This window comes from Mirounga leonina, unplaced genomic scaffold (assembly GCF_011800145.1).
Source record: "Mirounga leonina isolate KUSES-001 unplaced genomic scaffold, KU_Mleo_1.0 Mir_114, whole genome shotgun sequence".
NCBI classification, from domain to species: domain Eukaryota; kingdom Metazoa; phylum Chordata; class Mammalia; order Carnivora; family Phocidae; genus Mirounga; species Mirounga leonina.
Window position 1 is genome coordinate 48,355,552 of NW_023270265.1, and position 12,006 is coordinate 48,367,557.

The 12,006-nt window shown below is 45.1% G+C and overlaps 1 protein-coding gene across 3 annotated transcripts in view; it reads right to left on the bottom strand.

Annotated features, from left to right (window-relative positions):
* CUNH10orf90 (chromosome unknown C10orf90 homolog) overlaps positions 1-12,006 on the bottom strand; it is a 215,615-nt gene that overhangs the window by 87,938 nt on the left and 115,671 nt on the right. The window contains exon 1 of one of the 3 annotated variants that reach the window (XM_034986002.1): positions 866-887. The exons of the other annotated variants lie outside the window; for them this stretch is intronic. Within the exon in view, the coding sequence (XP_034841893.1) occupies positions 866-887 (22 nt within the window). Of the gene's footprint in view, positions 1-865; positions 888-12,006 lie in introns of those variants that run through there. 3 annotated transcript variants of the gene reach the window in all.

The window sequence follows — 12,006 nt, forward strand, 5'->3', positions numbered from 1 at the left end:
CCTTAAAACAAGCCTGCAGCTACTTCCCAGTTGTGGTGGCTTCCATGTCTCTTTGTTCTCAGGTGCCACCTTTCCGGTTTTCCCGCCTAGCTCACTTCTCACCCTCGGATACAGCTCGGGAGCATCTCCTGTGACAAGGGCTGCTTGGGCTGCCTCTGCCCTGCATTGCCCTCTGGTCTGTGCTGGTGCCTGTCTTCATCTCCTAGGGCTGCCATAACTAATGATCACAAATGAAGCGGTAACAGGAATTTATTCTCTCGCAGTTCTGGAAGCCAGAAATCTGAAATCAAGGTGTTGGCAGGGCCATGCTGTTTCTGAAGGACCCGGGGGAGAACCCTCCCTTGCCTTTCGCTAGCTGCTGGTGGCTGCCGGCTGGCCTTAGTGTCCCTTAGCTTATGGCAACAGAACTCTCATGTCTGTGTCCATTGTCATGTGTCTCCGTGTCTGCAAATCTCTCTCTTTACAAAGGGCACCAGACACTGGATTTAAGGCCCACCCTAATCCAGTCTGACCTCATCTTGACTGTATCTGCAAGGACTCCATTTCCAAATTAGGTCACATTCACAGGTATTGGGGGTTAGGACTCCAACATATCTTTTGGGGGGAACACAATTCAACCCGCATCCGTGCCCCCGACAGGCTGTCACTACGTCCGTCCTTACTATAATGTTCTGTAATTAACTGTTCACGAGGCTCTCCCCGAGTGGACTGAGGTCTTTAGGGGACGTCCTATTCATCTCCTTCCTCCCGTGCCTAGTCCAGCACCTGGCCAACTGAGGACGCTCACGGAATGTTGACCGAATGAACCAATTATTTTATATTTTGATAAGAGTTACATCTGCAGGGGAAAAAAATCACAACATACCTTCCTCGGACAGTTTTATCATATTCCACTGGTGTTTCAAAGACATTTGACTCCGTTTCAAAGGTCTGTTAATGACAAGGATGTTTTTGGCTAAAAAAAAAAAAAAAGAAGAAGAAGAAGAAAAAGCAGGCACCGTTTACATCTGTAACTACTCTTGGAATGAGTCAGGCTCCCACCGTCCGCCCTGGGCTGAAGAACCTCAGAGTGTTCTACCTGTGATGAAGTCACCAGAATGTTTATGTGGCAACTAAGGATGGGGCAGGGAGTCTACCTGGGTTCCATTTCTCATTAGCAACAGCAACAATCATCACTTTGATGTTTCTATCTGAGGCTGCTTTGACAAGTAAGAAAAGTTCGCACGACCATTATTTAAAAGTGTTCTGCAGAGCACTGAGATGCAAGACAAGGAGCTATTCTCTCTCCTGCCTAAAGTCAGATACCAACTTCTCCTCTTCCTCCCCAACGTGTGAGTACTTTATTTTTTGCCTGGTTTTGATGATGCTTGTTCTCTTACCAAGCCGCATTTTTACTGTTTAAAAGTTCCCTGAGTATGAAAATGCATTCAGAAAAAATCACAATGTTAATGTTTAACCCACTTTTACTATGTTACCAAATTCTGCAAACCAGGTTATCTAGAATATTGGGCAATAGGACAGCCTGTTTACCATGCAAGCTATTGTAAGAACAATTGGTTTTCATACAATTTAATAAAACATCTTTGACACTAAATTATAATGAACATTGTTTTATAATTTATGCCTGACCACGGCATCACAATTCCAGACTTCAAGCTCTATTACAAAGCTGTCATCATCAAGACAGTATGGTACTGGCACAAAAACAGGCACATAGATCAATGGAACAGAATAGAGAGCCCAGAAATGGACCCTCAACTCTATGGTCAACTAATGTTTGACAAAGCAGGAAAGAATGTCCAATGGAACAAAGACAGTCTCTTCAACAAATGGTGTTGGGAAAATTGGACAGCCACATGCAGAAGAATGAAACTGGACCATTTCCTTACACCACACACAAAAATAGACTCCAAATGGTTGAAAGACCTCAATGTGAGACAGGAGTCCATCAAAATCCTAAAGGAAAACACAGGCAGCAACCTCTTTGACCTCAGCCGAAGCAACTTCTTCCTAGAAACATCGCCAAAGGCAAGGGAAGCAAGAGCAAAAATGAACTATTGAGACTTCATCAAGATAAAAAGCTTTTGCAAAGCAAAGGAAACAGTCAACAAAACCAAAAGACAACTGACAGAATGGGAGAAGATATTTGCAAATGACATATCAGATAAAGGGCTAGTATCCAAAATCTATAAAGAACTCATCAAACTCAACACCCAAAGAACAAGGAATCCAATCAAGAAATGGGCAGAAGATGGGCGCCTGGGTGGCTCAGCTGGTTGGGCGACTGCCTTCGGCTCAGGTCATGATCCTGGAGTCCCTGGATCGAGTCCCGCATCGGGCTCCCTGCTCGGCAGGGAGTCTGCTTCTCCCTCTGACCCTCCCCCCTCTCATGTGCTCTCTCTCATTCTCTCTCTCTCAAATAAATAAATAAAATCTTTAAAAAAAAGAAATGGGCAGAAGACATGAACAGACATTTTTCCAAAGAAGACATCCAAATGGCCAACAGACATATGAAAAAGTGCTCAATATTGCTCGGCATCAGGGAAATCCAAATCAAAACCTCAATGAGATACCACCTCACACCAGTCAGAATGGCTAAAATTAACAAGTCAGGAAACGACAGATGTTGGCGGGGATGCGGAGAAAGGGGAACCCTCCTATACTGTTGGTGGGAATGCAACCTGGTGCAGCCACTCTGGAAAACTGTATGGAGGTTCCTCAAAAAGTTGAAAATAGAGCTACCATATGATCCAGCAATTGCACTACTGGGTATTTACCCCAAAGATACAAAAGTAGGGATCCGAAAGGGTACATGCACCCCGATGTTTATAGCAGCAATGTCCACAATAGCCAAACTGTGGAAAGAGCCAAGATGTCCATCGACAGATGAATGGATAAAGAAGATGTGGTATATATATACAATGGAATATTATGCAGCCATCAAAAGGAATGAGATCTTGCCATTTGCAACGACGTGGATGGAACTGGAGGGTATTATGTTGAGCGAAATAAGTCAATCAGAGAAAGACATGTATCATATGACCTCACTGATATGAGGAATTCTTAATTGCAGGAAACAAACTGAGGGTTGCTGGAGTGGGGGTGCGGTGGGAGGGAGGGGGTGACTGGGTAATAGACACTGGGGAGGGTATGTGCTCTGGTAAGTGCTGTGAATTGTGCAAGACTGTTGAATCTCAGATCTGTACCTCTGAAACAAATAATGCAATATATGTTAAGAAAAAAAAGAAGAAGAAGAAGAAGAAGGTAGCACGAGGGGAAGAATGAACGGGGGGAAATCGGAGGGGTAGAGGAACCGTGAGAGACGATGGACTCTGAAAAACAAACTGAGGGTTCTAGAGGGGAGGGGGGTGGGAGGATGGGTTAGCCTGGTGGTGGGTATTGAGGAGGGCACATTCTGCATGGAGCACTGGGTGTTGTGCACAAACAATGAATCATGGAACACTACATCTAAAACTAATGATGTAATGTATGGGGATTAACATAAGAATAAAAAAATTTAAAAAAAAATTTATGCCTGACCACATTTGAGGTAGCTTATAGTTAGCAAGAAGGATTTTTTTAAAAAGGTAAAACTGTGATAAAAGAAGCAAGTGATGGGGTGCCTGGGTGGCTCAGTTGGTTAAGAAGCAAGTGATGAGCTGGAGAAATCGCTGACCCATAACGCCTGGACTAAAGATGACACTAAAGATGAATGGATCTTAGCTGGATCACAACCTAAGGGCGAGTTTGCAACAGCCAAGGCCAAAAGGAGACATGATAAATTGCATAACTCATTGCCTTTCAAATGAAATACGCTGTTTCCTAGGGAAAGTAGTTTCATCCCCTGGGATAAGACAGTGAAAGCATGGGTCATTACACAAATGAACAGCACCTCTGTAAGCCTTTTCATAAACAAACCAGTGTAAATTTCACTGGATAATCCCAAAGTGCTTTGAGTCTGGTCAGTGTCACTAATACATCTTAACGGCTAAAATTTCCTTTTCCCTCTCTGCAAGACAACCGATGTTGGATACAGTGTCATCTCCTTCAATGCTCAAAATGGCCTTATGAGGAGAGTGCTATTATCACCCCCGTTTTACAGGTGAGGAAGCTGAGCCTCATTTAAATAACCTGCAAGTGTTGCCCATCCAGTGAGCCTCAAGCTAAGACTTTGCAATATTAATGATCACTGTACCCGTAGAAAAGGTAGAAACAGGAAGAACCCATAGATCTGGTAACATGTCTGAAGCCTGAGAAAGTGCCTGGGTTTTGGTGACAGGGCTGAGGTGACACCCGGCATCACCACATTCTAATGCTATGACCTCGGACAAGACATACCACCTCCAAGGCTGTGTTTGCTCCTCGGACAGAGAGTCATGTTGACATAGACGCTGTACGGCTGGGAACTATGAAATGGGGTAAGTAAAGGTTTTGTGGGCTCAGCACCGTGCCTGGCACCCAAAGGGCCCTAGAGAAAGCAGAATCCGTTATCAGCTACAATTTTACACAGAATTTTTATCTCAGAAAATTAAGGTAAGAAAGATGTCTTAAAAGTCTATCCACTAATTTTGCAGCCATTTTGTAGCTGATTTCTGAGATGCCTGGGATCTGAGGCACCGTGTCTCTGGCCCTTGGTGTCCGGGCTGGCTCCCTGGGGGACAGCACAAGGGCTGTGCACCAAATGTGATCGTGCATATGCACCAGTCTGTAAGCCCTGACGCCCACTCGTGTACGGTATTCATGTAATCACACCACGACCTCAGTGCCACAAACGTTTAATGAGAACCCAACATCTTTGAGGACCTGAGTTAGGTGCTAGAGTAGCAAAGATGAATAGGGCACTGGAGTCCCCGTCTTTGAAAAGCTCATAGCCTAACGGGAAAAGGAGACACAAAACTAGACCTCTTTCAATGCCATGTGGATTTGATCATTTCCTCTTGTGGACTGTCGCCTTTTTAACCGCTCAACTGGGGTGAAATACACATATACAAAGTTACCATGTCAACCATTTGTAGTATCCAATTCAGCGGCATTCAGTATATTCCCACTGTTATGCAACCACCACCACCATCCAGCCCCAGAACTCTCTCATCTTGTACAACTGAAACTCTGTCCCCATAAAAACGAATTCCCCATTCCCCATCCCCCAGGCCCTGGAATCCACCATTCTACTCTCCGTCTCTATAAACTTGACTACTCTAGAAACCTAACATACGTGGAATCACACAGCGTTTCTGCTTCTGCGCCTGGCTTGTTTCGCTGAGCGTGTCCTCAGAGTTCCTGCGAGCTGTAGGTGGCCTCTGCATTTCCTTCCTCCTCAAGGCTGAGTAATATTCCACTGTCTGTCTGGAGCACATTTTGTTTCTCTGTTCATGTGTCAGTGGACATTGGGTTGCTTGCACCCCTCAGCTATTGTGAATAATGCTGCCGTGAACACGGTCATACAAATATTGCTTCGAGTTCCTGCTTTCGATTCTTTCTGCAGGTCACCTTCTGCCTTTCATTCTGATTTCCTGTTGGTCTTATCACCAGATTTTTTCTTAGCAAACACTAGAGTTCTTTTTTTGAAGGGGAGGTAGGGCAAAGAGATAGACGCATGGAGGGATCATTTTAGTAGCCCTCTTAAAAGCATCTTTGAGGGGCGGGCACCTGGGTGGCTCCATCGGTTAAGCGTCTGCCTTCAGTTCAGGTCATGATCCCAGGGTCTTGGGATCAAGCCCCGCGTCGGGCTCCCCGCTCGGCAGGGAGTCTGCTTCTCCCTCTCTCCACCCATGCTCTCTTTGTCTCTCTCAAATAATAAATAAGTAAAATCTTAAAAAAAAAAATCTTTGAAAAATTATAATTTCCCCCCCTTTGTACCCACATGCACAGTGGGGAGGGCAACAGGGAAGGGGTCTTGTTTTAAGTCCTTGACAGAGGTAAGCAAGTAAGCAGAGGTGGCCTTTGTCATGTAACCCAAATACCTTCAGTGTGGGCTCCAATGTGGAAAGGAGAGAACACAGCTCTCTTCTCAAAACCACTCCATGAGTGGGGGAAGGGGGTGCAGCCCAGGTCAGAGAAAACCAGGGCCTCGCGGTGGCGGGGGCAGGGCTTCTGCTGGGCTCCCAGGGAATGGGCAGACTCACGTAAGCAGGGGGCCTGGGTCTGGGCAGCACAAAGGAACGGTGGAAGAGGTTGAAACAATGCAGTGTTCCCTCCTTTCTTTTGGCTTTAAAAGGGACACAGCATGACATGGCGGGCAGAGTCCAGACAGGCGGCAAGGACGTTGGGCTCAGATCCCACCTGGCCACTCAACCATGACCTTGAGCAGGTCAGCCCATCTTCCAGGCTCAGCTTCCCCGTCTGTGACATGTGGAGTGGCTGGGGCCTGCACGGCCTCAGAGACACTGTCTAGCTCTGCCATGCAGCCCTGTCCCAAGACTGCCAGCCGAAAGGTGTTGGGGACATTTGAGGGTGTGTGCGTGTGAGAACACGTCATTTCCACTCCAGCTTGCTTCTTTCACCAAGTGGAAAACAACATTACGCACCCTGTTCTTCAAGGAACTCAAGCTCGCTGAACAAAAGTCATTATTACCTGGTACTGAAAGTCATAGAGTGGTTTGAGTTCATAGGGGCCCTTCTGCCTTCACAGGTGGTGGCAGAAAACTGGGACCCTGGAATGGACAACAGGGACCAGAAAAGCCCCCACCCCTGCTCCCCCGGTGTGACCCAGGCTGCCACAGGACCCACTTGGCAGACTCGCCACCGAGGCAGCTTTCTGCAGGATGAGCGACGATGAATCGTTGGCTTTGAGTTCAGGCCTGGATAGCAACCAATCAGGCAAGGAAGAAAAATGGGCCGTCTGGGAAACCTCCTGCCAAAGAACCTGGAGCTGCCTCGGGCCCAGCTCCAACCACACACTCCAGTGACACCAAGAGGACCTGTGGGCTCTGGGTTCGTTGTGTAAACAAGCCCCAGAAATATTTTCATAGGATGTCAGCATGGATTTCCTCTCCTCCCCAACGGGCAACGTGACTCTGGTTTGGGGGTCCTCTTCCTCACTGCCATCTGCCCGACTCGGCCCGGGCCCGTCTGGAGCCTAGAGCAGGAGCCCGCCCAGAGGAAACCAGGCTGAAGCAGGCTGCCCCCTGCGCTGGCCACACGAGGGTGGTGCCGCCCCCGAGGGCGCCTGGACTCCCATCTCTCATTTTTGCAAACCTCTGGCGTAAGAGCCTCGGGCAGCACTGGGGGAAGAGCTGCTGGGCCTGACGCAGATCCCAGAGCCCCGCACTGCAGGAAACGCACAGGCTGCGAGATGCTCGTCCACACTGTGCGGCGCTCCCGGGGGGGTCTGCGCAGGAAGCCGAGTGGCCTCCCATACAGCTCTCCTCCCCGACGGCTTAGCAGCTGCAAGGGCAGATGGGCGAGGTTGCTCTGCTCGCGGGGCGTGCTTCGGGTTTTGAGTGATGCGGGTTTTCCATCTTTGCTGCTCTCCGGTTGCTCTTGTTTAATGGAGCCAAGATCCAGAGCTCTGAGTTCCTTCCCTACTCGTCCCTCCTGCTCTAACGGACCCTGAACGCAGGCAAGAGCCAGGAAAACCGCCCCCTGAAACGTGGAGGCATCTCAGGATCGAAGGGTACTGGCTTGTTCACACCTGCCACTTTGCAAAAACGGGAAACCGAGGCTGGGTGTAGGGCAGGGCTTGCTGGAGCAGCTCCAGCTGGGGAGTGGCGGAGTCAGGCTCCCTCCTGGAAGCCCTGATCTCCGGCTCTCCCGCACACTATCTTCTACTGCATCCCTCCCAGCGGGGCTGACCTTCCCTTTCCGCAGCTGATTTTTTTTTAATAACAGCTTTATTGAGCTATAACTCACATACCATAAAGTTTACCCTTTACAGTGTACAATTCGATGGTTTTGTATATTGACAAAGTCGTGCAACCATCACCACTAGATGATTCCGGGACATTCTCATGGCCCTCCAGAGAAGCCCCCTACCCATTACTCCCCATCACCCCTTCACCCCAGTCTCTGGCAACCACTAATCTTCTTTCTCTGGATTTGCTTATTCTGGACATTTCCTATAAATGGAATCATACAGCATGTGGTCTTATGTGTTTGGCTTCTTTCACTGAACATCACGTGTCTAAGGTTCATCCCTGCTATAGTACGTGCGAGGTTCTCATTCCTTTCTGTGGCTGAATAACATCCCATTGCAAGAATACACCATGTACCCTGCATCTGTTCATCAGCTGACGCACATTTGAATTGTTTCCACTTTTTGTTTTAATGAATAACGCTACTATGAACATTTGTGTATAAGGTTTTATGTGGATGCAGGTTTTCTGTCCCATGGTTCTATACCTAGGAGCAGAATTGCTGGGTCCTAACGTAACTGCATGTTTAATTTCTTGAGGAAATGTCAAACTGTTTTCCAAAGTGACTGCACCATTTTAAATTCCCACTAGCAACGTATGAGGGTTCCACTTTTTCCTCATCTTTGCCAAGACTTGTTCCTCTCCATCTTTTTTTAAAATATATTTTATTTATTTATTTGAGATAGAATATGAGCAGGGGGAGGAGCAGAGGGAGAGAGAGAAACAGGCTCTTCGTGAGCAGGGAGCCTGACATGGGGCTCGATCCCAGGACCCCGAGATCATGACCTGAGCCAAAGTCAGATGCTCAACTGACTGAGCCAACTAGGCGCCCCTCCATCTTTTTGACTAGAGCCATCCCAGTACCATCTTATTGTAGTTTTGATTTGCATTTTCCTAATGAAAATGTTTTATACCTTTTCATGTGATTATTTGCTGTTTGTATGTGTTCTCTGGACAAAGGTCTATTTTTAAATTGGGTTACTTGTCTTTTTATAGAAACTCTAGGAAAAAGATGCTAATGATACCTCCCTTTCCCCCACCCCCATAAATGAGTGAATGGAACAACAGTGATTCACAGATTCCCATATGACAGCACTTCACATCAATGTACCTTCACTGTGAGTGGCATCACTACATGGAGCCTAAGAGAATGTTCTTTGGCATCCTACAGATAAGAGCTTGAATTTACCTTGACCACGTAAGAACTTTGTGACTTCAAGAGAGAAAAAATAAATAACAGACTCTTAAATACAGAAAACAAGTGGTTGCCAGAGAGGAAGTGGGAGGGCGGGTGGGGAGTGAAATAGATAAAGGGGATTAAGAGTATACTTATCATGAGGAGCACTGAGTAATGTATAGAAATGTTGAATCACCCAGAACTAATATTACACTGTATGTTAGCTAAGTGAAATTCAAATAAAAACTTAAAAAAAGTTGAATCATTATATGTACAGCTGAAACTAATAATAGCACTGTATATTGATTATACTTCAATAAAAAATAAATAACAAAAAATTTGTGACTTAGACAAGTCACCTAATTCTCTCTGCCTCAGTTTCCCCATCTGCAAAACAGGGATCATGATGTCTATTTCACTGGAATGTTACGAGCAATAAGAGAGAAGACACACTGAAAACCCTTTGCATGTGGCTTAGTGTATAGGAAGCACCCAATACAATTCTCTTATTTATTTATTCAGTGAATATATATATAGCATCAACCATGGGCCAGTATAGGCCCTGAAATCACAGCAATGAGCAAAACACAAGAAAATCTCTGCCTGTGTGGAGCTAATATGCAGTTTCACATTTTAGCAAAAGTTAATGATTCTAGTTATTATTATAATTCAACATTTTTACTCTTGATTGCAAAGTAAGTACCAGCTCATCAGAAACCAGAAACTAGAATGACAAGATAAAGTTTCCCTAATGAACTTGAACTTTAGAGAGAGATGAAGCATTAGTTTCAGTAATTACAGCTCTCCTGCTGGCTCCCCAGAAAGGCCTTTCCATCCTTTATACTTGCACAGAGACATGAAGGAGAGGTGCCTAAGAAGACACCCAGCAGTGGGTCCACCAGGTCTTAGGAATATGAAGAAAGGAGCAAACGCTAAGATTTAGCAGTTCCAGGTATCTGAGCAAAGAGAGGGATAACACACTTACCAGTCTAAGGGAGTTTTAGAAGCTTAAGAACAGATCATTTTTTTACAAATAGGCTAACGAAGAACATGAGAAGTGTACTTGGGTAGAAAAAGCAAGCTGAGCCGCTCTTACTTCTTGAAAAACATGTGGGGTAGGGCTAGGTGGGGCTGAACCTGAAACTGAATGAAGGGTAACACTTGAGAGCTCATCTGGGCATAGGGAGAAAACTTCCTGAGCAAATAAGGGTGCAGGGTCACAGGAAACCCTGCTCTGTTGGGAGGTCAGTGGAAACACACAAAACCAACCTGTACTCAAGGCCAGGTTCGCCATGGACTAGCCGTGTGAACTGAAAAAGTTGCTTGCCTTGTTTTGATTTCCTCATCTGCAAAACGGGTTCATCAATTCCAACCTCATCCAGCAGGTTAGACTCTCAAGTCCTTCTAAGGGAACAATCCCACCACCTGGGTTGGGAGCCTTTTAGCATAACCTAGTTGTTGATGCCCAGCTTACTGTGGGATTCTCTGGGATGCCCAGATGACCACAGCCTCTTTGTGTGTGTGAGGGGATATGTCAAACCTAGGAGGACAGGAATATCAATGGTCTGCTTTTTGGAGAAATTCAGAAACACAAATAGTCCGGGCAGAGGAATTGCCCTATCAGATATAAAAAATTTACTTTAAAGATGTAAAGAAAACATCAGTGCACTGCTAAAGGAATAAACAAACAAAAAAACAACTAATGGAAAAGAATAAGAACCCAGAAAGACACACTCCCATATATGAAATGTGAAAAATAATGAGGTGGTATGGATAAAAACAAACCATAATAAATGATGCTGGGACAATTAGTTGTCATTACTTTAAAAACCAAAATTTGGGGGCGCCTGGGTGGTTCAGTTGGTTAAGCGACTGCCTTCGGCTCAGGTCATGATCCTGGAGTCCCTGGATCGAGTCCCGCATCGGGCTCCCTGCTCGGCGGGGAGCCTGCTTCTCCCTCTGACCCTCCTCCCTCTCATGAGCTCTCTCTCTCTCTCTCATTCTGTCTCAAATAAATAAATAAAATCTTTAAAAAAAAACCAAAAAACCAAAATTTGTTCCCTACTTCTTACCACGCCCACAAATCAACTCCAGATAATCTAAAAACTGTAATCTGAAAGGTAAAGCTTTAAGACTATTAAGAGGGGTGCCTGGGTGGCTCAGTCAGTTAAGTGTCTGCCTTTGGCTCAGGGACCCGGGATGGAGCCCCACATCAGTCTCCCTGCTCAGCCTGCTTTTCTCTCTCCCGCTACCTGCCATTCCCCCTGCTTGTGCGTGCATGCTCTCTCTCTCTCTGTCAAATAAGTCTCTTAAAAAAATTTTTAAAAAGACTGCTAAGAGATAAAATAGTTAATATCTTTATGATCTTAGGTCAGAAATTATATCTTTAAAATGTTCTCAAAGCAAACACTACTAAATAAAAGTTTGATTAATTCAAGTATTAAGAATTTCTGACCATTAATAATGTGATAAAAAGAAGCAAGCTACAAATTAGAAAAAGATATTTGTAACCCACAAAACAAAGAGAGAGTATCAAAACTAAAAAAACTTCTGTATCTGAAACTAATGATACTCTATATGTTAACTAATTGAATTTAAATAAAAAAGTGAAAAGCTTCTATAAATTAATTTGAGAAAGACTAGCAACTCAATGGAAAAACAGGCAAAGACAGAACACAACATTTCTTGGAAGAGAATGTTCACTAAGCAACTGAAAAGATACAGATATATATATATACCTATTGTATATATGTATATATAAAATATATAAAATGAGGTTATTCAGCCTCATTCATGAGGTTATTCATGAGGCTGAATAACCTCATTAGTAAATAGAGAAATGAAAATGAAATCATCATAAGAGGCCATTTCATGTCTACCCAACTGGTAAAAAAATAACAATACTAGTTATTGGTAAAGACGTGGGGCAACAGCGACTCCCATGCATGGCTGGTGAGCATCAGCTAATACAACCAC